General features: G+C 45.5%; 1 protein-coding gene across 1 annotated transcript in view; it reads left to right on the forward strand.

Annotated features, from left to right (window-relative positions):
* The window catches only part of LOC105903604 (fibrillin-2), a 91,022-nt gene that overhangs the window by 59,011 nt on the left and 6,251 nt on the right, over positions 1 to 25,760 (forward strand). Inside the window, exons 33-61 of the mRNA XM_031577485.1 lie at positions 659 to 781; positions 1,190 to 1,315; positions 2,340 to 2,462; positions 2,795 to 2,917; positions 3,211 to 3,372; positions 3,632 to 3,700; positions 3,955 to 4,080; positions 4,345 to 4,470; positions 4,754 to 4,906; positions 5,099 to 5,170; positions 5,303 to 5,428; positions 9,983 to 10,108; positions 11,128 to 11,253; positions 11,699 to 11,815; positions 11,963 to 12,091; positions 12,359 to 12,478; positions 13,649 to 13,774; positions 14,553 to 14,705; positions 15,194 to 15,259; positions 15,584 to 15,709; positions 16,157 to 16,276; positions 17,431 to 17,553; positions 18,021 to 18,152; positions 18,443 to 18,568; positions 18,898 to 19,104; positions 19,650 to 19,775; positions 22,852 to 22,974; positions 23,564 to 23,680; positions 24,084 to 24,212. Of these exons, the coding sequence (XP_031433345.1) occupies positions 659 to 781; positions 1,190 to 1,315; positions 2,340 to 2,462; positions 2,795 to 2,917; positions 3,211 to 3,372; positions 3,632 to 3,700; positions 3,955 to 4,080; positions 4,345 to 4,470; positions 4,754 to 4,906; positions 5,099 to 5,170; positions 5,303 to 5,428; positions 9,983 to 10,108; positions 11,128 to 11,253; positions 11,699 to 11,815; positions 11,963 to 12,091; positions 12,359 to 12,478; positions 13,649 to 13,774; positions 14,553 to 14,705; positions 15,194 to 15,259; positions 15,584 to 15,709; positions 16,157 to 16,276; positions 17,431 to 17,553; positions 18,021 to 18,152; positions 18,443 to 18,568; positions 18,898 to 19,104; positions 19,650 to 19,775; positions 22,852 to 22,974; positions 23,564 to 23,680; positions 24,084 to 24,212 (3,621 nt within the window). The remainder of the gene's footprint in view (positions 1 to 658; positions 782 to 1,189; positions 1,316 to 2,339; positions 2,463 to 2,794; positions 2,918 to 3,210; positions 3,373 to 3,631; positions 3,701 to 3,954; positions 4,081 to 4,344; positions 4,471 to 4,753; positions 4,907 to 5,098; positions 5,171 to 5,302; positions 5,429 to 9,982; positions 10,109 to 11,127; positions 11,254 to 11,698; positions 11,816 to 11,962; positions 12,092 to 12,358; positions 12,479 to 13,648; positions 13,775 to 14,552; positions 14,706 to 15,193; positions 15,260 to 15,583; positions 15,710 to 16,156; positions 16,277 to 17,430; positions 17,554 to 18,020; positions 18,153 to 18,442; positions 18,569 to 18,897; positions 19,105 to 19,649; positions 19,776 to 22,851; positions 22,975 to 23,563; positions 23,681 to 24,083; positions 24,213 to 25,760) is intronic.

The following is a 25,760-nucleotide window of genomic DNA, read 5'->3' on the forward strand; positions in this document are numbered from 1 at the left end:
GTCAGGCGCTTTTAAGAGGCAGTCGAGGCAAAAACAAAACAGCTCGGTGAGCCGGTCGCGTGTCAGCTGTTACTCTTGTCATCACCCGTCGAGTTTCTGAAGAGCCGGCCGGGTCGCCGGTTCAGCTGCGGCGCCCCTCAGTGGTGAGATGAGATGTTATTCACAGCTGGGTGCATATGTTATGTCTCGGAGCGGCCGACCGCTGACATCCTCAAATGCAAACCAGAGATCAAAAGTCTTAGAACAGTTGTGACACAGATATCTCCTGGGTTTGTGGAGATATAGAAATGTCTGCAGAATGATGCAATTTAATACCGTCCTGCCGAACCCAAGAAATGACTGTAACCTTTGATTGATCTTACTTCCTGTGATCTGCCCAAGAAATTACCATGCCTTAGTCGAATATAACAACCTAATCCCCTTACCATGCCTCCGTCGAATATAACAACCTAATCCCCTTCTGCAGAAGAACAAAAAAATTATCATACGATATACTATAAGATAAATACAATTTCAATCTTTATTCTTGTTTTGTCCATAAAATGAGCACACCTTAAGCCAAATTAATTTGAACTTCATTCTTACGATTTGCCCAAGAAATGACCTTACCTTAAGGCATATTGATGTGATCATAACTCCTCTGTCTTGTTCGCTGTAGACCTGGACGAGTGCACTAATGGGACACACCACTGCAGTGCCAGTGCTGAGTGTGTGAACTCCCCCGGCTCCTACCGCTGCTCCTGCTCACCGGGCTTCACTGGAGATGGCGTCACCTGCACAGGTATAGCACACACTCTTACCTGCACAGGTATAGCACACACTCTTACCTGCACAGGTAAAACACACACTCTTACCTGCACAGGTATAGCACACACTCTTACCTGCACAGGTAAAACACACACTCTTACCTGCACAGGTATAGCACACACTCTTACCTGCACAGGTAAAACACACTGTCATCTGCACAGTAAACATGCTGTAAAAATAGCTGCCAGTAACGTACTGAGGTTTTTACATACATTACCAATGTGCTTAAGTGCATAATGTTATGGGATGTGGCATGTGAATAGGCCACAAGTGACTGATGATCGTACAGAAACTGTGTATTTGATCAAGACAGAATTTGATCTGAATTTGACAGATTGTAGCATGTGTTGACGTTGTGTTTTTCAAACGCGCGCACACACAGACACGGATGAGTGTGCTGAAAATGTGAACCTGTGTGAAAACGGCCAGTGCCTGAACGTGCCCGGAGGCTACCGCTGCGAGTGTGAGATGGGCTTCGTCCGGGCCCCTGACAGCAAATCCTGCAAAGGTAAGTCCATTGTGCATGCACACACACACACACACACACACACACACACACACACACACACACACACACACACACACACACACACACACACACACACACACACACACACACACACTCAAACACTCACCTAGTATGATCTGGGTGGGATAAACTATAGTTTTGCGAAAATGAAGGTATTGTTCAACTTATCACCCTCATCATCAATATGTCATGTCTTTAGCCATAATATCTTCATGATATGTTCAAGTGCTGCATATTGTGCTTTGAATCAGACATACACATGCAGTGTGTTATCTTATGGTCTAATGCCACAGAAGTTGATCTCTGCAGCAGTGTCTTAGTGCATCATTTGAAGTAGCATATCATTCCTCACAACTGTCCTGTGGAGCAAGTAAACCCAGCTGTGTGTCTGTGTGTGACTGTGAGTGTGTATGTGAGTGTGTGTGTGTGTCTGTGTGTGTGTGTGTGTGTGTGTGTGTGTGTGTGTGTGTGTGTGTGTGTGTGTGTGTGTGTGTGTGACTGACTGTGAGTGTGTGTGTGTCTGTGTCTGTAATAAAGTTTGATATATGATATTTCTGGGAAAATCTGCATCTGCATATACAGTATGTGAGTGTGTGAGTTGGATCAGTGTGTGTGGGTGTGTACATGCTCTTGTGTGTGTGTGTGTGTGTGTGTGTGTGTGTGTGTGTGTGTGTGTGTGTGTGTGTGTGTGTGTGTGGAGAATGCTGAAGAATATTGGCAAACACACTGTGCATTCATGTAGTTACCCCTTGTGGTCCTGTTTTCTGTGGTGTTACTAAAAGCACTTTAAAGGGATGGTCCATATTCCGTAAGAATCGGTGGAGGTCGTTTAGAGGCGTCTTATAAAGCATGGTGGACTTATCTCTAACAAGGATTAGTATGTTTTATTTGTATTATGTTCAGGAATACTCCTGTTTGCTTTATGTGAATAAAGATGGAGGCCACCCACAACAGCCCTTCAGGTGTTATTTCCTCTAATGAGAATGGAACCCTTCCTTTGCAGATATCGATGAGTGCACCTTCCATAGCATCTGTGTGTTTGGCACCTGCAAGAACCTCCCCGGAATGTTCCGCTGCATCTGTGACGATGGCTATGAGCTAGACAGGTCCGGAGGAAACTGCACAGGTACTAAACTCTCACACTCCCCATTGTATACTTGCAAGTCCTAATGCTGTGTCTCTGTGAGTTCTTCTCTATTGTGTCTAGTGTACAGGAAGGTACATTCAGGAGGCCTATTTCAGAGTGGGAAGAGCAGTGTTTACCAGTGTTCATATGTGTGTAGTTTGATCTTACACACTTAGAAGAGCAGTGTTTACCAGTCTTCATATGTGTGTGGTTTGATCTTACATACTTAGAAGAGCAGTGTTTACCAGTGTTCATATGTGTGTGGTTTGATCTTACATACTTAGAAGAGCAGTGTTTACCAGTGTTCATATGTGTGTGGTTTGTTCTTACAGACGTAGATGAGTGCATGGACCCTATAAACTGTGTGAATGGACTCTGTGTGAACATCCCTGGCTCCTACGAGTGTAACTGCCCAAATGACTTTGAGCTCAACCCTACTGGAGTGGGCTGTGTGGGTAAGTGCGTTTCATCGATCTTCGTGGTGTTCTTTTACGCTATTAGAGCTTTCTTTAATAGCTAAAACAGTGATCACAAGGTTTGAGTGTTTCATTACTCAGTACTTTGTTATTTCCCCAACCTTATGTACTTTTATTATATTCATATGAATGGAGGCTGACAGGCTATATCCTCTCTCCCTCCCTCCCTCCCTCCCCCACTCTCTCTCTCTCCCCCTCTCTTTCTCTCTCTCTCTCTCTGTCTCTCTCTCTCTCTCTCTCTCTCTCTCTCTCTCTCTCTCTCTCTCTGGCAGACACTCGTGTGGGGAACTGTTTCCGGGAGGCGAGTCCTCGCGGGCGCGGCAGTCTGTCGTGTAGCGTGGAGGTGGGGGTGGGCGTCAGCCGCTCCTCCTGCTGCTGCTCGCTGGGCCGAGCCTGGGGGAACCCCTGTGAACTCTGCCCCCCCATCAACTCCTGTGAGAGTCCTCAATATCACGAATGCGCTCAACACGCTAATGCTAAACACAGCTGTCTAATATGGAATGATCAAATAGGCAAATGGTTTCACATACAGATCGGCCACACAGAAAAAGATGTTTACTCTGTGCACCTATAAAAGTTGGGAAATGGGGTAAAAGCGGTAATACATGCCAAAGACATCTGCAGACTTGCATCATAAATCTGCTCCGGTTTTATTTATATATATATATTTAATCTGATTTGTGTTGCTTGCAGCGGACTACAGCACTTTGTGTCCAGGTGGAGAGGGCTTCAGACCAAATCCCATCACCATCATCCTGGAAGGTGAACTCCATGTAGAAAAAGAGCTTTTCAATGATTTGTTTTGGCGTGTTCCAGAAAAGTAACTTTTAATGAAAAGAATGAAACAAAGCAATCAAAACCAGCATCTACGTGAAGAATTCAAAGAACTTATAGGAAATCAGTGAAAAAGAAAACAGAACGAGTAGAAACACTTGATATAGGCCAGGTAACCATTTCATTTTTTTTCCAATCAAGAGGCTAATGTATGAGGGACTGTTTGTGTTGGTATGGTGTAGACATTGACGAATGCCAGGAGTTGCCAGGACTTTGCCAGGGAGGGAACTGTCTGAACACCTTTGGGAGTTTCCAGTGTGACTGCCCTCCCGGCTACTACCTCAATGAGGACAGCCGCATCTGTGAAGGTAAGAACCTGAGCTCAGCTCAATTTTACCACTCACGACACATGCTCAACTAAATGAACAAAACAAGGACAATTGTCCTGCATTGTCCTCACTGGGACACTAAAAACTGAATGTTCAATGTATTTGTTCCAGTTGCAAATGTGTAGGCAATTGTTTGACCAAAGACCGCAATTCAATTCTATCTTCCTAAAAATCTACACGTGTAACATGCTTCAGTTGTGTAGACGAGTGTCAGCCGTAAGTTTTTGTTGTCGTGTGCCCCAGACATTGACGAGTGTGTGTCGAACCCGGGCATCTGTGGACCTGGCACCTGCTATAACACCCTGGGCAACTACACCTGTGTGTGCCCACAGGAGTACATGCAAGTCAATGGAGGCAACAACTGCATGGGTGAGTGACTGACCAAACTGTATACCCTACAGTGACATTCATGCCACGGGGTACATCTGGCTTGTTTTCAACATGGCTGAATCCATCATTAGCCAACGTATTGCAAGTGTCATTGACTTGCTTGCAGAATGCGTAATGCAACTCGAGTGAAAATATGCAAAACTCTGAGGAAGTTGATGTTATTCTGTTCATCCTCTGAGCAGTTTCCTGATAAAAGATTAGAGGTTTCTTGAGCCAAATCTACTGATTCTCAGTCCTCCGCTCTCTCCGTATTCCTCATCAGACATGAGGAAGAGCCTCTGTTACAGGAACTACAATGGCACCGTGTGTGAGAACGAGTTGGCCTTCAACCTCACCCACCGACTCTGCTGCTGTTCCTACAACGTGGGCAAAGCCTGGAACAAGCCCTGTGAAGCCTGCCCAACACCCGCCACAGGTGAGAGACACCGCCTTCTTCGCTATTAACTAACAGACATCTCCAGTTGCTATCTGAAAATGGCTCCGCGCTGCTCTGGAACACTAGTCAGCATGCTGCCATTTTCTTGTGTTCACGGTTAAGTAAATCCAACCGATTGAGTGATTACCTCGACTGATGCGAATGGCTGTGTATACGCTTTACATATTTCAGATGAGTACCGTTTCCTCTGTGGCAACATTGTACCTGGATTCAAACTGGACATTGAGACCGGTAAAGCCGTAGGTAAGCTCTACATCCAGCACGTTCTATGTGAGATGTCAGTGGTTGGGACAACAGTTGGATGTTGTTGTGTGTCATGGTCTCTCAGAGTTAGTGGAGAACTGTCTGTGACTGCACCTCTGTTCCTCCGTGTAGACATTGATGAGTGTCGGGAGATCCCTGGTATCTGTGCCAACGGTGTTTGCATCAACCAGATCGGAAGCTTCCGCTGCGAATGCCCCACAGGCTTCAGCTACAATGACCTCCTGCTCGTGTGTGAAGGTAAGGAACCTGAACACGTTGGCATTCAGTTTCACAGCAGTGTGATATCGGTGGCAGTTGGTCAAACTTTAGACATGAAATGAAAACATGAACAAAACATGGAACAGGAATTATGGGACAGTTATTAGTAGGGGACAGTGGTGGAATGTAACGAAGTATTTTTACTTCGTTACTTTACTTAAGTAAATTTTTACGTATCTGTACTTTACTTAAGTAAAAATAATAGTGCATACTTTTTACTTTTACTCCATTACATTTTTTAGCTATTATCTATACTTTTACTCCGCTACATTTCTACAATATGTGCTGTTACTCGTTACATTTTATGAACATAGTTTCGCCAAAATGTTGCCTACACAAAACTATGGATTGTGTTGCTGTTTTGGAAGTTTAAACCAATCAGGTGGCTCTATCACCTCCAATGATATCAGAGTGCGCGTTTGGCAGCAGCACTAGCGGTAGCTTTGCCTGTTATAGTTGAACATTCAGCCTGACTACTGCCTATTCAACATGGATCCAGAGTCGGCCTGAACTGAGCCCTCTGATATGAGCCACCCTTGGCCCTATTTAAAAGATATGTTCGAGTTCAAAGGCCCCAAGAATGACTCCTGGTCTCCCTCAAAAGAAGGAGTTGCTAGCCTTCAATAATTCGCCCTCAAATTTAAAGTAGCATATCGAGGTAAGCAGAGTGATTGCTATGCTAAGTTATGTCCCTGACTTTTGAATATTGATATATGTATTTAATTCGTTTACTGACATGATATTATAATGTTATCTAGCGAAATGCATGTTGACATACAGCAATAGCATAAAAAAAACATGATTGGACCTTCATTATATATTTAACGTAGTGGTAAGATAAAGCTGGTAGGTTAGCTATGTCAAGCTAGCGTGCCTTGTTCTGTCCAGTTTTACAATCACATTTGTTTTTCATGTTCCATGTTTCCCTTTTTTACACGTTTACAATTAAATAAAAGATTTAAAGATATCACATGGTGTCTTTATTGGTTTGGCTTAATGGTATTAACTTTGCAAATAATTGCTGGTAGATAACTTGTCATCCGCAGAATTGTAAGATATAGTGTGAACAGTAGTACAGATGGTAGGCACAATAAGTACACCAACCTTTCCAATTAACAAATGTTGTTGCTTATAATTATTACTAGTAGTGACATCTGTAGAGGCATTTATTACCAGTAGCTATTTCTTTATCAAAATGGCACAGCCTAGACATTGAGAGACAACCCATTGCGTGAGTACTTTTACTTTTAATACTTAAAGTAAATTTAAAAGTAAGTACTTTTTACTTTTACCTAAGTAGGATTGTTGATGTAGTACTTTTACTTTTACTTTTACTTTTATCTTCCTGGGTACTTGTACTTTTACTTAAGTACTAAACTTCAGTACTTCCTCCACCACTGGTAGGGGAGATGGGCAACCATCAGCTGTTATAATCAGTTATAATCATCGCTCTTGTTTTGCCATTTTGGGCAGCATTTTCCATACATATGTAACATGTGTTTATGTCATTGGCTACAAAGTTTGCAATTATACAGATATTCAGAAACCATCCTCAGGTTTCAGAACTGTAGACAAATTAGTTGTAATATTTATTTCATGATCACCAATAAAACCAGCAGAATAGGAGATTTAATTATTTATAATTATATTTAAAATTATACTTTAAAATCTGGTTACCATGCCATACCATAGTTTTTCTCATATTGCTCAACTTATCCTGTCAGCTAGATCAACTTACCCCCAACATGTGGCAAGTTGAGCCACAAGACCACTTGTTTTTGGGACCCCATATTTTGAAGTCTATTTGAGTTAGGCACACCACTAAGGCTTCAATTGATGGCACACATCCTGAACTTGTGTTGTATTCATCAATTTTATTTCTGTCTCATATTCCCCTTGGCTATAGGTCGAGTTAAGTAAAAAAAAAAATGGCTAATCTTACTCCACTCTCCCCTACACACCCACTTACCCTCTGGTAACAGCACTTTAGTTCGGGTACTTTCAGCTTGTGGTTGAGAAGTCCAGACTTAGCCTCAGGCTAGTAAAAAAACAGATGCATTTGAGGTTACCTGCCCTTGTAGACCTCCGCTTTGAAGGCTGCAGTGTTTTTCATCAGACAAGAGAAATGATACGCACTGTACGGGAGTCTCTGTGTGTCTCGTTGGGTCATGATGTGGGCTATCTGTCTTACACGGCCCTGCTTGGACATTTATCTGGCCCTGGTGGAGGTCTAATCCCCCATGTCGTTCTGCTATGACAGATCATAGAGAGAGAAAGCGAGAGCAGAGACCTCAGGCCCCAAAGCACAGGAAGCCATGGAGACTGAGGACAGAACATGTGTCGAGTTTCTCCATGTGTGTCTGTACCCGCTGTTTCCCCCCTTCAGTCTTTTATTGTCCTACCACCCGCCCCCCCCCCGCCCCTCTCCCCCTCTCCATCCCTCTCTCTGTCTCTCTTCAAATATTAGCCCTCTGTCTGCTTGCGTCTCTGCTGATGTCCCCCCACAGAGTCGTCTGCGCCGCATGCGGTGTCAGTCTCCATGAGGGGCCCCGCTTGTCAGGGGCCAACCCCAACACCCCCACACCCCACACGGCCCACACGTGATCCAACCACAGTTTGATCTCCACCAGGAGTCGATGAGTGTGTGTGTGTGTGTGTGTGTGTGTGTGTGTGTGTGTGTGTGTGTGTGTGTGTGTGTGTGTGTGTGTGTGTGTGTGTGTGTGTGTGTGTGTGTGTGTGTGAAGGAGATAGCCATGGGGGGCTGCAAGGGAAGTGACCCATCCATGGGGCCTTTCAAGTGCTTGTTGAGTGATGCTGAGATGAAGAGGGTTAATGCAGGGGAATGGAGCCGACCAACATTGCCTTTGTTAGGGGGCAACCCAACACCCTTACACTCACACACACACACACTCCCTCAACCTGCTCTCGCTCCAGCCACAGTTAGCTTCCCGCAAGCCATCACTGTGTATGTGAGGAGGAAATAGCCAGGGGGGCTGCAGGGGTGGTGACCCAACCAATGGTGTCTTTCAAGCATCTCCAGCATGCGGCACAGGCACAGGCACAGGCACAGGCACAGGCACAGACACAGGCACAGGCACAGACACAGACACAGACACAGACACAGACACAGACACAGACACAGACACAGACACAGACACAGGCACAGGCACAGGCACAGGCACAGGCACAGGCACAGGCACAGGCACAGGCACAGGCACAGGCACCCCCTGTATGTGCTCCAGAGGAAGGGCTCTGGGGCTCCCCGTGGCGAGTGGACACTCCCATGGGAGAAGACGTATTTAGCGGTTGCTATACTGAGGTTCACCGCACTCCTCTCAACCACCACAATGAGGGGAAAATCTGACAGGCAGGGCAGAGCATTACGGCCGATTGGCTGCACCACTAGTATTCCTCATGATTGGGAAAGTTGGGATATTTTTGTGAGTCACAAAGATCTATAGGCAAAGAAAAAGCAAAAAGGGCATTGTTGTAGCTTTGCAATATATAACTACTATTTAATATATACAAAATTAGGATAAAATGATATCATAATTATTAATATGTACAGTATATATTGGATATTATTTATAATAGCTATGTTAATCTTTTAATCTATGTAATCTTGCTAAAGTCAGAAAGTGATTCAGTATGAATGGTTCATCATATATGATCTACCTACATAATCTTTGGTGATCTTTGCAGTTTTCTTTATTAAGGGAAGTTGCCAGGAATCTGACAGAAATGCACAATATCACGGTATAGTTTGGTCAGTAATTGGATTTCTCCCCACTGCTTCCTGTCCCTTAATAATACGACTCAATTGCACATCCGACACATTCTGACACGAAACCCAAGCTTTTGTTTTCCTTGTCCCGTATGTCAAAGCCGATGCCCTGTATTTCCTCAGTGAGCCGTTATGGAGTTGAGACAGACGTCTCGATTTCTTACTGACTCGCACACAGTAGATGCGGCTTGACAGGAAGCTTTTTGCGGTGCCCTTCCTTCTATGAAAAGACCCCCTCATTTCCTGTGAAGTTCAATATAAATTAATGTCCTGGTGTTCACTGCGGCTTTATGCAGACTAATAAAAAAAGAAACTGCAAAACCATTCATGAAATGTTTCTACAGCCTGAAATAGACAGTCCTTCCACACACTTAGTGATTCTTTATACAAGTTGACAATCACAGCTTGATATGAAAGAAAGACCCCGAGCTCTTGTTTTTCAAAAGCTGTCTAAAAGGCAGGTATTAGTCTAAGAAAACATTAAGAATTAAACATCAGCAGTGAGTTAGAGTAGACATTAGATGTGGATTAAAACACATTTTCTAAGTCTAACACATCAGAAGTAGTAACTTGTTATTAGACGTTTGCAGTCATTTCCTTCCATTTCTCCCTCTCCATCGCTGTTATGCATTCTGTCTTGTGAGAGTATTTGAACAAATGGTAATTTGTTTTCATCATCTCTCTCTCTCTCTCTCTCTCTCTCTCTCTCTCTCTCTCTGTGTTCTGTCTCTCGTTCTGCCCTTCCTCAGACATAGATGAGTGCAGCAGTGGTGAGAGCCTGTGCCAGAGGAACGCAGACTGCATCAACAGCCCCGGTAGCTACCGCTGCGAGTGCTCCGACGGCTTCAACCTCTCCCCCACCGGTGCCTGCATCGGTAAGACGAGGCCACCGCACCAACCCACCACACTCGCCTCACACCTCACACCTCGCACCATCCCACCACACTCACCTCACACCAACCCACCACACTCACCTCGCACCAACCCACCACAGTCACCTCACACCTCGCACCATCCCACCACACTCACCTCACACCTCGCACCAACCCACTACAGTCACCTCACACCTCACACCAACCCACTACAGTCACCTCACACCTCGCACCAACCCACCACACTCACCTCACACCAACCCACCACACTCACCTCACACCAACCCACCACACTCACCTTGCACCAACCCACTACAGTCACCTCACACCTCACACCAACCCACTACAGTCACCTCACACCTCGCACCAACCCACCACAGTCACCTCACACCAACCCACCACACTCACCTCACACCAACCCACCACACTCACCTCACACCAACCCACAACACTCACCTTACACCTCGATACCTCATTCCATGCCCCTTGCATCTAGTATGTACTGTACTCTACAGACAGAGGGCTCATACTCTAGTATGAGCCTCAGTGTTGTATGAGGAAAACTGACTTAGATAATTGATTGAGAAACTAGTATGTACAATATTATTGCTCCAATAGTAACCACTCCCATGATTTCAGAGTCTGCTAGCGGTGATCACACTGACTTGAGTCACACTCCGTCGCAGTAAATGACCTTAAACGTTGATGTCAGGAGTTGCCCCCTTGGTGGCACACTAGGGTATCTGTTTCTCCTCTCCTGTCCCCCCAGTTCCCATGCGGTCAGGCGGCACATCCAGCTGGAGACCAGCCCCATGCCAGCCCGATGCCAGCCCCCTATTTTCTCACTGTCTCCTCACTGTGTTGCTTGGCAGTCGCTTCTACCCTGTTTGGAAGCTCTTTCACCCGCTCCTTCTCTCTCGATTTTCACTGGATTGATAGTTTAATTGCACCCAGATGTACCCATACCCTCTCTCTCCCACCCTCTCTCTGTCCCTCTCCACCCCGACTGTGCCAACCATCAGACCGCAACGAGTGCTTGGAGATCCCCAACGTCTGCAGCCACGGGGAGTGTGTGGACATCCAGGGCGGCTACGAGTGTGTCTGCCACAACGGCTTCAGAGTGTCCGTCAACCACAGGATGTGCATGGGTGAGCCGCCTTCTCGACACCCCTGTTGTTGTTTCGCCCAGACTGCTGATGGAGGTGGTGTTTGAAGTGACCTCCATTAACCCTGGCTAATGGCATGAATGTAAGATGCATTGCAGGAAGTGCTGTGTCCGTACTGGAGAAGAGGGATTGTTGAGACATCATATGTCTTCTTAATGGTTTCTGTCATGTCAGTTAGCCTTCTTGGGTTAACAGGCATTTGAATCAAAGGGCTGCAGAAAAGTCAGACATATTTCAACAGCAATGGTTGAAGCAGGAAAATCCTTTTGGCCCCGAATAAAGTGCTGACGTAGGGAGCAGTTTGTGTTTTTTTGTTTAGAATGAAAGATGTGTTCTCATCTTGTTTAAACATCTCTATTTCACCTTAATAATAAGACCTATAAACGTCATCACCTGGCTCTGTGTTCTTCTTCATGTTTTCGTCCAGACGTCGACGAGTGTGTGCGGCAGCCCTGTGGAAACGGCACGTGCAAGAACACGGTGGGCTCCTTCAACTGCCTCTGTCACCCCGGCTTTGAGATCACACATAACAACGACTGCACAGGTAGCCCTCTCTGCTGTTGTCTGCATACTGCGTGGACTCAAACATATGTCAACACACACTGCACTGCCCCTTCACTCATCAGGTATTCGGAACCCTCTAAGCCTCGGTAACACTGCGGTCTGTCTGCTTCTTTTTGTTTGCTAACAGACATTGACGAGTGCACGAACTCGTACGGCCAGATCTGCAGGCACGGCCACTGCATCAACAGCATCGGCTCCTTCCAGTGCCTGTGTGACGAGGGATACGAGCCCAATCTGGAGGGCAAAAACTGCATCGGTGAGTGGGGCCTAATCTCCAGGGAGTCGCTGCGGAGACGCTACTTTTGTTTTTGGACAGGATAGAGGTTCACCGTGGGTCCAGGTTTTTTTTAAGTATTCTCACTGCTATATCTACTTTTTTTCTTTTTTTTCTCTCTCTGTCTCTGTTTATTGTTCTTCTCTTTCCCCACTCACTTTATTTATTTGATCTTATTTGTCCTCAACCTCAATCTCTGTCTTTTCCCTCTTTATTCCTTCTCTATCTCCCTCTCTCATGGGGATACAGATGTGAACGAATGTGTTATCCTGCCTGGAACTTGTGCTCCCGGCACGTGCCAGAACCTGGATGGGTCGTTCCGCTGCATCTGTCCTGAGGGTTACAGGGTGCTGAACGAACACTGCGTAGGTGAGAATCCCAATCCACTACCACTGCTGTGTGTTTGTGTGTCTGTCTGTGTCTGTGTCTGTGTCTGTGTCTGTGTCTGTGTCTGTGTCTGTGTCTGTGTCTGTGTGTGTGTCTGTGTCTGCGTCTGCGTCTGTGTGTGTGTGTGTATGTGTGTGTGTTTGAAGTGGTGGCTCAACAGGGGCACTGGGTGCTTTTTCTAAAAGTTTGTGTCTGTATGCTTGCGTGTCTGTGTGTGTGTTTGTGTGTGTGCGCACGAGTCTGAGGTGTGTCTGTGTGTGTGTGCGCGCGTGTTTGTGTGTGCCTGTGTGTGTTTATCTCATCATCTGCACTGCCCTCTTATCTCATTCTCTATGTTTTTGGATGGAACAAATTTTTCTGCCAGCAAAAAAAGATTGTAAACAGTGATGTTTTATTTTTAGAAGATAAGTCAAATATTTATGGCATCAGCTCTATTCAACTGTTATCCTGTCTGTTGTGTGAGTGGGCTATTGTGGCCTCTCTCAATAGGTTTTCTGCTCATATAAGGCAGCCCTTTCAAGATCAGGGGCTAAAAGCCCCTCTTGTTTGACTCTTAAATCATTACTTGTCCAACAAAGCCTCCAGTCAGTTGACTCGTAGGGCCACACACATAGATATGTGTGTTTGTGTGTCTTGGTGTGTGTGTGTGTGTGTGTGTGTGTGTGTGTGTGTGTGTCTGTGTGTGTGTGTGTGTGTGTGTGTGTCTGTGTGTGTGTGTGTGTGTGTGTCTGTGTGTGTGTGTGTGTCGGTGTGTGTGTGCGCGCGCATGTACGTGTGTATGTATGTGTGTGTGTGTGTGTGTGCCTGCGTATGTGAGAGAGAGAGAGAATGTGTGTGTATGTGTGTGTGTGTGTGTGTGTATTTGTGTGTGTGTGTGTGTGTGTTTGTGTGTGTGTGTGTGTGCATCACCGGTCTTGTTTCATGTTGGGTGACACTGATGTATCATTCATCCTGCTGCAGTTGTGGGACACCATGTCACACTCTTTCAATCACAACCTGCTTTTTTCACTCTGCTTGTTTACAGTGTGCTCTCTCTCTCTCTCTCTCTGGGCAAATATGTTGATGGTCAGAATCAGCTTATCTCCCTCCCTCTCTCTTTTTCCTTCTCACTCTCTCTGTCTTTTCCGTCTCTCTTCTCTCTCTTCTTAACAGATGTCAATGAGTGTGTGGAGGATCCCAACATCTGTCTGTTTGGGACCTGTTTCAACAGCCCTGGCAGCTTTGAGTGTGTTTGCAAACCTGGGTTCATCTTGTCAGAGAACGGACGCAGATGTTATGGTACTTCTTTCTCTGTCCCCTTTCGCTTACCATGGAAAAAGACATTAAAATCAGCATCAAATTAGTCTGAAAGTAGCCTTGGTGTTTTAATGTCCGAAAAACTACTTGATAATTGAGTGCTAACAGCTTTTAAAGACTGGTGATGTTTCATGAGGAGTTTCTTAACGAGGTGAGACCAAACCGTTAACACAATTTACTTCATAGTGACTTGACTCCCTGTAGTTGAATTGCGTGTAAACTAAAATGGCCCCATTGTAGCATTCGGTTCAAACTGCACCTATTTGCACAATTAAGTTGTTTGTGTTCATGTGGAATTTTTCCTGAAGTGACCTTGTGTAATGCCCTTATTCAATTACCTCACCCATGTGCTTTGAATAAGTGGGGTTTGCTGACGGCAGAAAACATTCCTCGTTGTCTGTAAACTCAGTAGTTTTTGCTAGAGAAAAAAAAAAAGTGATCCCTATGTTCTGTCCAAGTATTCATCAATATGAGTCCAAGCTGGTGTCCAAAAGCTATTGAGGCCACATTTTTGGGCTTATTTTAATTAAGAGTAGCCTGTTAAGACAGCTAAGTCATGAATAGAACATTCTTGAGAACCTTTCAACCTTAGTCATGACGAACACTACGTTAATGTATGGACATACGTTTATTTGACCTAAATAGACATAATTTCCTTCCAGAGAAACCTATTAGCATCCGTTTTCTCACACTGGCTGTACGGCAGTTGTTCTCACTGGTCCTCTGTTTGTTTTCTCTCTCTCTCTCTCTTATTGTGCAGATAAGCGGGAGAGCTACTGCTTCACACGCTTTGAGAGCGGCAAGTGCTCGCTCCCGCAGGCCTTCAACACATCCAAGGCCAAGTGCTGCTGCAGCAACATGCCTAAAGAGGGCTGGGGCGACCCCTGTGAGCTCTGCCCCAAGGAGACTGATGGTGAGATGCTCACAGCCGCATCTACACCTCTGACACTGACACCACTGACACTGACACTTACATCGAAACTGACACCACTGACACCACTGACTGGCACCAATGACACCACTGACACTGACATCACTGACACCACTGACATTGACACCACTGACATCACTGACACCACTGACATCACTGACACCGCTGACACTGACACCACTGACACCACTGCCATCACTGACACCACTGACATCACTGACACCGCTGACACTGACACCACTGACACCACTGACACCACTGACACCGCTGACATCACTGACACCACTGACATCACAGACACCATCGCTAAAAGCCTTTATGCACTCAACAAGTTTTAGAATGTCTACTACAGACATCGGCCATCTAACACTAAAGAGTTCATCTTGATCATTATTGATACTGGTCTAACTGCCTTCTATGTAGATTTCTATAATTGAATGGCATTTAATTGTTCTTTTCCTCCATTAAAGCTGGCTTCAAAGACCTTTGTCCGTTTGGCTTTGGTATAGTCCCTGGCTTTGATGACTCACGTATAGGTAAGGATTCATCTAATTCACATTAAGCCACACGTTTTTGTCATCAGTACATGGGATCCCAAGGGATGAAAGCCATAACCTGATGTTATTGCACCTTGCTTACATTCAGCTTGCTACAAGAAGTTTTAAATTCTATTTAAACTTTATTGGCGCAGGTTGATTTGGAAACACAACAGAGCATAGCACAGAGAGGAATCTTTTCCTCATCTGGTTTTGTGGTCATCTCTGTTATTCTCCCTCTCCAACTCTCTCTCTCCCACTCTCTCGCTCTCTCTCTCTCTCTCCCACTCTCTCTCTCCCACTCTCTCTCTCCCTCTCTGCCAGACCTGAATGAATGCGTGGAGAATCCAGGCATCTGCTACAATGGGCACTGTATCAACACTGACGGCTCCTTCCGCTGTGAATGTCCCATGGGCTACACGCTCAACTACACCGGGGTGCACTGTATCGGTGAGAGAACCAACCCATCCCACCCATCCACCCCATCCACATACAGAAGTGTTTTGAATGGAACATGGCCTTTTTATAGCCTAGAGAGGAAACACATTCATTTATTTCACTTCAGTGACTGAGGAGGCATATTTAGCATAGACATCATTTCAATGGTAGCTCCACAACCCGTGTCTAAAGAAATGATGAACCATGATGAGCTGATGATGATTAATGGTGGCTAGAAATATTTAGGACTGGTTATTTGGTAGCTACGTGGTTACAGACGTAAGACATAAACTTTAGCACAAATGATGCAGCATATCTTAATGGTTAGCTTAATTAGGATACAGTTCCCCATGAGGGTCATGTCTAGACTGGACAGAGCTTAACAGTCAGATTATCCTGCTTGAGTTCAGTTGAGTCCTGAGACGTCTGTTTTCTGTGTGTGTGTGTGTGTGTGTGCAGACATTGATGAGTGCTTGGTGGGAAACCCATGTGGGAACGGCACCTGCACTAATGCGATCGGGGGCTTTGAGTGCACCTGTGATGATGGCTTTGAACCAGGACCCATGATGACCTGTGAAGGTAGGCTGTTCTTTGCCCTGTTAAGTGAAACAATGGGTCAGATGTACACACTATTCAAGCAGAGCCCATTCATTTCCCTGTGTTTATTTACTCATTATGACTGAATGTTGTGTATTCACCAGCTTTCATCTGGTAGGGTTATGTCAGTTGCATTTAATCTAAATCTCAGCCTAGCAGAGTGAACAATATTGGTGTCTATATAGGTGTGTAGATGTCAAGAACCAGACCAGCTGTAGACAACCATTCCTAATCTTTCTGTTGTATGCCTCTAAAATATCACAGTTGTGTTTGTCGTGGGAAAATTCAGTGTCAGCAGTTTGTTGAAAAGCACGGATGTCTGTATGTAATGTTGAGGATATGTCATATACTGGTAACACTGCAAGCCAGAAATTTCCCATGAAAATACTGGCGCAGGTATGGAAAAATGTATAGGAAATTAAATCATCCAGTCAATTACAATGTAATGGACATTTAATGAAAAGCCTTAATTAAGTCTAGACTGTATATTACATTTTCTGAATCGGTTTTAATTGGACACATAAAACTGCGACAGAAATGCATATCACTCCTACACTCTCCTAGATTTGTTTTTGATTCAATTACCTACTCTGCGAATAGAATAGGGAATCACAAGACGCCACGGTACGGCACGGCACAGCAAGCCCTCTCTGGTTACTTCTCTTCTCCCGTCTCTGGTTGTGCAGCAGGGGCTGTCTGGGCGCCTGGTCTTTACGTTAGTACCTAACTGCAGCTGACAGTGGCCATACAAGACCCATTTAGGAGCTGCTGGACAGTCCACATGCAGGGAAAATGTGATGCAGAGAAATGGGAGAATGAGAAACAGATAGTTCACTTCAGTTTTCTGTTGTTGTTGTTGTTGTTCTGCTGGGTGATATGCGTCATTCTGATTTCTAAGCCAATGAGGTGTAGGCGTGTCAGATTGCTTTTTATAAGGGGTGAAATAGACTTAGTTCTGCCTCAGTGTTCTCCTCGGATGATTTGACTGAGCTCACATCCCTGTGCCGTAACGCATGCCCGTTGACCCTGATGGCGTTTTGTGTGTGTGTGTGTGTGTGTGTGTGTGTGTGTGTGTGTGTGTGTGTGTCTGTGTCTGTGTCTGTGTCTGTGTCTGTGTCTGTGTGTTTGTGTTTTAGACATAAACGAGTGCGGGCAGAACCCATTGCTCTGTGCGTTCCGCTGCATTAACACGTTCGGCAGCTACGAGTGCAGCTGCCCAGCGGGCTACACGCTCAGGGAGGACGGCAGGATGTGCAAAGGTACAGTAGGTCTGGGTCTGCGCCCTCCGAGGCACCAACTAAGGGAGTCTTAGACTCCCGTCAGACAGTCAAATCAGAGAGCCTGCCAACTGACTCACAATCTGGCTTCACACACTGAAACATACCCCATTTCCTGGCAAGACCTGTCATAATATAAACCCTTTGTACAGACAGAAAGAAACTCAAAGGTTGAATTTCACAATTTCATTTTTTTCATGTCAGTCACTTAAAATGTAATTATTTTAAGTAAGTATTTATTTAGTTTAGTTAAGTTAGTTAGTATTGCCCACTATGATATTTTCTGACCCAGCATGTAGTTGAAAGCATTTAGCATCTTCCCTCTTCATCAATGCTATTTTACTGATGAAATAAATCCTTTTTGTTGCTCGTCGGCTATCTTTCTTTCTCTCTCTCCCTCTCTCTCTCTCCCTTCTTTCCCTCTCTCTCTCTCCCTCTCTCACACACAGACCTGGATGAGTGTTCTGAGGGCCTTCATGACTGTGAGTCCCGGGGGATGGCCTGCAAGAACCTCATCGGCACCTTCATGTGCATCTGCCCGCCAGGGATGATGCGCCGCCTGGACGATGAACTGTGTCAAGGTGAGCAGGAGGAGTGGCTGTCAGCTCACCCTCTATTACTGAGAAGAGAGTGAAAATCACACGGCATCACTGTGCAGTGACACACAGAATGTGATTTAAATCAAGGTCACAGTAATGATCTCACTGGCAGTATAACAATTTGATGTGAAGTTGCTAACAGTGTGCAATTTTACTTACGGAACTATCCCTTTCACGCTCCCACTGTCCATTTCTCTCTCTCTCTCTCTCTCTCTCTCTCTCTCTCTCTCTCTCTCTCTCTCGCTCTCTCTCCTTCTATCCCTCTCTGTCAGATGAGAATGAGTGCCGCACTAAGCCTGGTATCTGTGAGAACGGGCGCTGTGTGAACACCATCGGCAGCTACATGTGTGAGTGCGGGGAAGGCTTCCAGCCAGACTCCACCCGCACACAGTGCTTAGGTGAGCCGCACCTCTTAGGCACCTCTGCAGCTACCGTTTTTCCACAGGGTTTTGATATTGCACCTCACAAAGGTTTTTGTTTTGAATCTTTTTAAATTGTGGGTAGATTGTTTCAGTATTTTGACATAATAATACGTATACATGAACATATAATGAATAGAATAGAATTTAAAAAAAAAATGTTATGACAATGGCTCTCCAAGTTTTTCTTTTATGTAAAACATGCAACATTTCGGTTCTGTCATTTTATTTTATGCAAAGATGTCTCTTGGTGTGTCATTGTTTACGTTTGTGTGTGTGTGTGTGTGTGTTTGTGTGTGTGTGTGTAGACTACCGGGAGGGCTTCTGCTTCACGGAGGTGCTTCAGACAATGTGCCAGATGTCGTCCAGCAGCAGGACCCCCTCCACCAAGTCTCAGTGCTGCTGTGACGGGGGCCGCGGCTGGGGCAACCAGTGCGAACTCTGCCCCCTGCCCGGCACCGCCAAGTACAAGAAGCTGTGCCCACACGGCCATGGATACGCCACCGACGGCAGAGGTCAGAGATGCCCTCTATTCCCCATTTTATATTAGATATTAAACATTCATATCCTTTATTATTTATATATTACATATTATAATGAATACTTATGCTGAATGATACAGTGTATTTGTACAGTGTTCTTTTTTTATATTAGTAACTACATGTTGTTGCAAACTGTAGTTGAGGTCAGAGGTGGGTTTAATTAATCCTCCAGAGGTGGGTTTAATTTAACTAATCCTAATTGATTTATGTTTGCCATAAGTCCACTATAGAGTGCTGTCTTTGCTTTCCTCAACTATGGCTTAATGCAGTTTTACAGGAATCATAAAGATGTGGTTTTGCAGTGAGCTTGTTGTCCACATTTTCTTGTAGAGCTTTTACCTCAAGGTTTTCTTTTGGTTGGCCTCGTGCTGCTCAGTAGCCCGCAACCTGGCAACCGCTCAGTCAAAACAGACCAGAGATCTTCTGAATGATGTCTAATTCACAGACACCATTTCAGATGGAAAAGTACATATTCCCACTGTAACACAGCAGTGTGATGTTTCCCTCCTCTCATGCAGACATAGACGAGTGCAGACTCATCCCAGACGTGTGTAAGAACGGAAAGTGCATCAACACCATGGGCTCCTACAAGTGCCACTGCAAACCTGGGTACACCACTACTATCAGTGGAACAGCATGCGTCGGTAAGGCTGGGAACACACACTCCGACATCCTATAAACACAAGCACACACACATACACATATAGAAGGCCACATACAAAACAAAACACCTATCCAGAGGCAGTACACGTGATAGCAGGCGACTTCAACCATGCTGATTTGAAGGTAGTGCTCCCTAAGTTCTACCAACACATAAAATGTGCTACCAGGGGAGAAAATACACTGGATAAAGCCTACTCAAATATCAAGCATGGTTACAGGGCTACACAGCTACCCCACCTTGGCTTGTCTGATCACATGTCCCTACTACTCTTACCGGCATACACCCCCCTTAAGAAAAAAGCACCCACAACAAAGACTATTAAGACTTGGCCTGATGATGCCTCTCAGCAGCTGCAGGACTGTTTTGAAACCACCAACTGGGATATTTTCAAGCACCAGGACCTGGAAGTGTACACCTCGACTGTTTTGTGCTACATCAAACACTGTGTCGACACTGTCACAGTGGACAGGCGCATCCGGGTGTATCCTAACCAGAAGCCCTGGATGACAAAAGAAGTCAAAGTGCTGTTGAAGGAGAGGAGCGGCGCCTTCAGGTCTGGGGATGAGGCACAGTACAGGACTGCCAGAGCCAACCTGAGGAGGGGCATCAGGGAGGCCAAGACAGCATACAAGAGGAGGATTGAGGACCACTTCAGCAGCAACAACATACGGCAGGTGTGGCAAGGGGTCCAACACATCACCAACTACAGGTCCAGCAACCTAACTGCAGCCGACGGTGATGACTCGCTGGCTGAGGGGCTAAACTGCTTCTTCACACGCTTTGAAGTTGATACACCGGATGTGACCACGCCACTTCCACTAGACCCCTGTAGCCACACCCTCACAGTGCAGGCACAGGAGGTAAGGTGTGTTCTGCGGGCAGTGAACCCAAGAAAAGCTGCTGGACCAGACGGTGTGACTGGGAGGGTGCTGAGGGACTGTGCAGACCAACTGGCTGGTGTGTTCACCAACATATTCAACCAGTCCCTATCCCAGTGCTTGATTCCACCCTGCCTGAAGTCCTCCACAATCATTCCTCTACCAAAAAAGACCACTGCCAGCACCCCTAACGACTACCGACCAGTGGCACTGACACCTATCATCATGAAGTGTTTTGAGAAACTGGTCCGGAGTCACATCACAACAAGCCTGCCACCCACTTTTGACTCCCACCAGTTTGCATACAGAGCAAACAGGGCTACAGAAGATGCTATTGCCACGGCTCTCCACACCACACTTACACACGTGGAACAGAGAGGGAATTACGCCAGGCTGCTCTTCATAGACTTCAGCTCTGCTTTCAACACGATCATACCAAGCAGACTGGTCACCAAACTGATGGACTTAGGGCTCTCACAGCAAATCTGCTACTGGATCAGAAATTTCCTGACAGACCGCTCCCAGAGGGTTAGAGTAGGATCCCATCTCTCCTCAGCTCTCAGCATCAGCATCGGCTCACCGCAGGGCTGCGTGTTGAGCCCCCTACTCTACACCATCTATACCCATGACTGCACTCCCACCCACCCGAGCAATGCCATCATTAAGTTTGCAGATGATACAACCGTGGTGGGGCTCATCTCAGGAGGAGATGAGACTGCATACAGGGAGGAGGTGCAAAGGCTGTCGACATGGTGCACCTTGAACAATCTTGTCCTCAACACCTCCAAGACAAAAGAGCTGATAGTCGACTATAGGAGGAAAAAATCGGACATGCAGCCTATTGCCATCAATGGGGAGAGAGTGGAGAGGGTATCAGACTTCAGCTTCCTGGGCACTCACATCGAGGAGGACCTTTCCTGGACCAGAAACACCATTGCACTGCTGAAAAAGGCACAACAGAGGCTGTATTTCCTGAGGTTACTCAGGAAGAACAAATTAAAAAAGAAACTGTTAGTGTCCTTTTACCGCTGCTCTGTGGAGTCAGTGCTAAGCTATGGCATCTCGCTGTGGTTTGCCAGCTGCACGGCAGCAGAAAGAAAGGTACTCCAGAGGGTCATTAACACAGCGCAAAAAGTAATTGGCTGCTCTCTTCCACCTCTTGAGGACATTTATAAAACACGCTGCCTCAGAAAAGCCCACAGTATCCTCAGAGACTCAACACACCCTGGTTACCACCTATTTGAACTGTTGCCCTCAGGGAGACGCTTTAGGACCATCATAGCAAAAACAGACAGGCTGAGAAACAGCTTCTATCCCAGAGCCATCATAGCACTTAACAATGCACAAAACTGACCTGTATTTGTCTCTCTGTTGTGTTATATGTCTTGTGTTTTTATAGTGTAAATATGTATATATATATGTTCAATCTATATTTGTATTGTTTTTGTGTCTGAGAGCTGCTACCTCAATTTCGTTGTACTTGTGCAATGACAAATAAATATATTCTATTCTTCTATTCTATACACAAATATACTACTGCCATACACATCTACATAAACTCACAACAAACACACATGCGTCTTGTGGTAGCCCAAGCTGCTCATGTTTAAACATGGCTGATTTCCCTTACTAGGACTATACAGGGCAGGCTTTAGGACCCTGGGGAGGTGTTCTGGGGACTAGGCAGGTCGGGCCATTCCCTAATTGGACACACAGGTGTAGATTGTCTAACTAGTTGCTGATCAGTGCCAACTAGTCAGACAAAGACTTTAAAACAGTCAGTGAGAGAGAGAGAGAGAGAGACAGACAGACAGACAGACAGACAGACAGACAGACAGACAGACAGACAGACAGACAGACAGACAGACAGACAGACGGGAAGGTGCCGGTTGCACTGGGTGCAAGCCGGAGGGTTTACCCCATTTTCGGTTATATTTGAATACCTTTGTTTGTAATTTAAAGACTTAATAAAGAACATGCTTTTGTAATTCCCTTGTTGCGTCTTGCTGAGAGCTGGGCTGCGACAGTCTATACAGATGTATTAACTGGTATACAGACACCTTTCAACACTATGTATGTCTGAATGATGAACTGTACAGGGATGGATACCTTGTTGATTATTGATTATTGTGCAGTATCGAATGGAACTGTAAGCTGCGAATTGTGACTGTATTTCAGACCGGGATGAATGTGTCATGTCTCCCAAGCCGTGCAACTTTATCTGCAAGAACACAGAGGGCAGCTATGTGTGCTCCTGTCCCCGTGGTTACACACTGCAGGAGGACGGCAGGACCTGTAAAGGTATGTAAGCTTTCACACTTGTTACGGCGAATGTATAGTATAGTCGCTGATGATAAACTGGCTCAGAACTGAATGTGACATTTCTATGGCAACTTAACTAACAGTAGTTAACTAGTTCAAGTCGTGTTGACCACGGAAGACGGGCTCTTTAAACTTTGTGATTCTATTATATCTCCCCGACGGTTATGTGAGTCAACATTTCATCAAATACGGACTGTACAGCCGGCACTGCTAGCTACATAGGATGCTAAAAACATTAACTAGCTAGATGGCTGTATCCATATCAATCAAATCTCTTCTCATCCAACCGCAGTCTGCACCCCTTCAAAATTTGAGATGTATGTGACAAGGACTGCAACGCCCTAGAACACACAGATTTTGTCTCTTTAACGTCATTGTTTGTTAAGTGACACTTGTCAACTGGGTCATAAATCGGCCTTTGGGATATCACTTCCTATTTCCATCTACTGAGAACACATCACGTTTGGAGCTGGAGCACATGCTCTTTCAGTAGCTCCTGTAGTCTCTCTCTCTGTCTTCCTGTGGCACAGGTTGTTGTTAATGACTTATGGTTACCTTACCCATGCAGATCTAGACGAGTGTCAGACCAAGAAGCACAACTGCCAGTTCATCTGTGTCAACACCATCGGTGGCTTCACCTGCAAGTGCCCTCCTGGTTTTACTCAGCACCACACAGCCTGCATAGGTGGGTTCACAGCGCACGCATGCACACACGCGCACACACACACACACACACACACACACACACACACACACATTCACTCTTTCTCTCTCTCTCACATACGCACACACACACACACACACATACGCACACATACACACACTCACTCACTAACTCACTCTTTCTCTCTCTCTCATATATACACACACACACACACACAAACACACACACACACACTCACTCACTTATACACACTCACACACCGTATACACACATCAACACTTTGTCTGAGGTGTTATTCTTCTTTCATCAATTCTCCTTATCATTTCATTATACTCCACATTTGCTATAATATGCTACTATCCAACCTCCTTAGCATACAAGCGGCCTGTTTGCTGAGCCCAAGGTGTGTGTTTGTGCTCCTCAGATAAAAATGAGTGCGCGGGAGAAGCCTCCCTCTGCGGAACCAAGGGCATCTGCCAGAACAGCCCAGGCAGCTTCAACTGCGACTGCCAGCACGGATACTCCCTGGACAACACTGGCCTGCACTGCGAAGGTGCGCTACAGTCCACCATTGGATCAGCAGATGGATGGATGAATGGAAAGGGAGATATAGATTGATCGATAGATAGATAGATAGAGACAGATAGAGAGAGAAAGAGAGGAAGACGGAAAGAAACAAACAAAGAAAGAGAGAGAGACAAAGGAAGGCAATACGTTATTTATTCCCAAATGCATTGTTTTGTTTTTACCATGCTATGAGGCGGTTCCGTAGCTGGAGCGTGTTGGGAGCATAAATCTTGTTTGTGTTTTCACGCTGTTGTTGCAGGTCATTGTTTCTTGGTGAGGGGATGTTTCTTTGACGTGTGGATGACAGAGTGTCTTTACTATTAGATCTGATCACCTCCTCATTTGTTCTACTTTGGTTCCCTATATGTGCAAATATGTCGGCACATTTGTGTGTGTGTGTGTGTGTGTGTGTGTGTGTGTGTGTGTGTGTGTGTGTGTGTGTGTGGTGATATAAATCATAGCTGTGAGTTTTTTTATTTTTTTTAACACCTCAATTCTCACCCCGTTTTTGCACAACCCAATAATCCAGTCTGGATTCCATCTTTATGTGGGTTGAGTCTGCCAAGCGCACACATACCAGTTCATTTAGAGGCTGCTGCAGAGGCCAAGAATTGTTCTCCTGAACTCAGCGCGGGCTGGCATGCCCCAAACCACAGCTTCAACAAATGATGTCCACCCTGAGCCTGTGCACCAAACACAATCATTCGATTCATACCGATAAGATACGCTTTCCTCGTTTGTTTATAAAAATGGTCGGGTCAGCATCAGCTGTCAGGAACGAAATCCCAGGTGTACCTCTGACATCAGTTGATGGTGGCTTTTACCTGGTTTGCGTTAGTCAGAAGTTGCCGGGGGGAAAAAACGGCCTTTGCGTGTCTTTTGGACGCTTGTCTTTTTGGATGGAAATACCTGAAACTGTTTCAGCTGAAGTAGGCCACGTGAGCGCGGGATTGGAAACAGATGTACCAGCGGACCAGAACCGCGTCTGAGAGCCAACAGGGCAGGTTCACGGTGATGGAGGTTTTTTTTTGTTTTCAATTTTGGGGACTAATTTGGCTGAGGGAGAGTAGTTTTATTTCCTCAACGTGTCTGAATCAGAATGTGTTCCCCAAGCGGGATTTTGTTCCACATTACTTTTAAGTTGTGCTAGTAAAAGCGCTTCAGGACAAGAGATGATTGTGCACGCTATGTATTTCTGTTTCTGTACTTTACTTTCTGTATGTACTTAATGGAACATGTGCTTTTATTTTAGATGGAAAATGTCCCTTTTCTTTTCTATACAAGCTTTTAGACTGAACAATATACAGTTGTTAATCTAATCACAAAAGTTTGCCAATAACAAGCCAACAGTATGTGACAAGCTAACTCCATGTGCCAAAAGAGCAGTGTGTTATCCATGTTATAGCTACATAGTTTCCAGCAGATGCCTTGATGGATAACAGGTAAGATCGTTCCAGGGCCATAATGCCTTCTGAAAGACAGGAGCTGGAGCTGTATGAACCTCTGAGATCAAAGATGTGGTGCCTGGTTCACT

Source organism: Clupea harengus, chromosome 12, assembly GCF_900700415.2.
Source record: "Clupea harengus chromosome 12, Ch_v2.0.2, whole genome shotgun sequence".
Lineage (NCBI taxonomy): Eukaryota > Metazoa > Chordata > Actinopteri > Clupeiformes > Clupeidae > Clupea > Clupea harengus.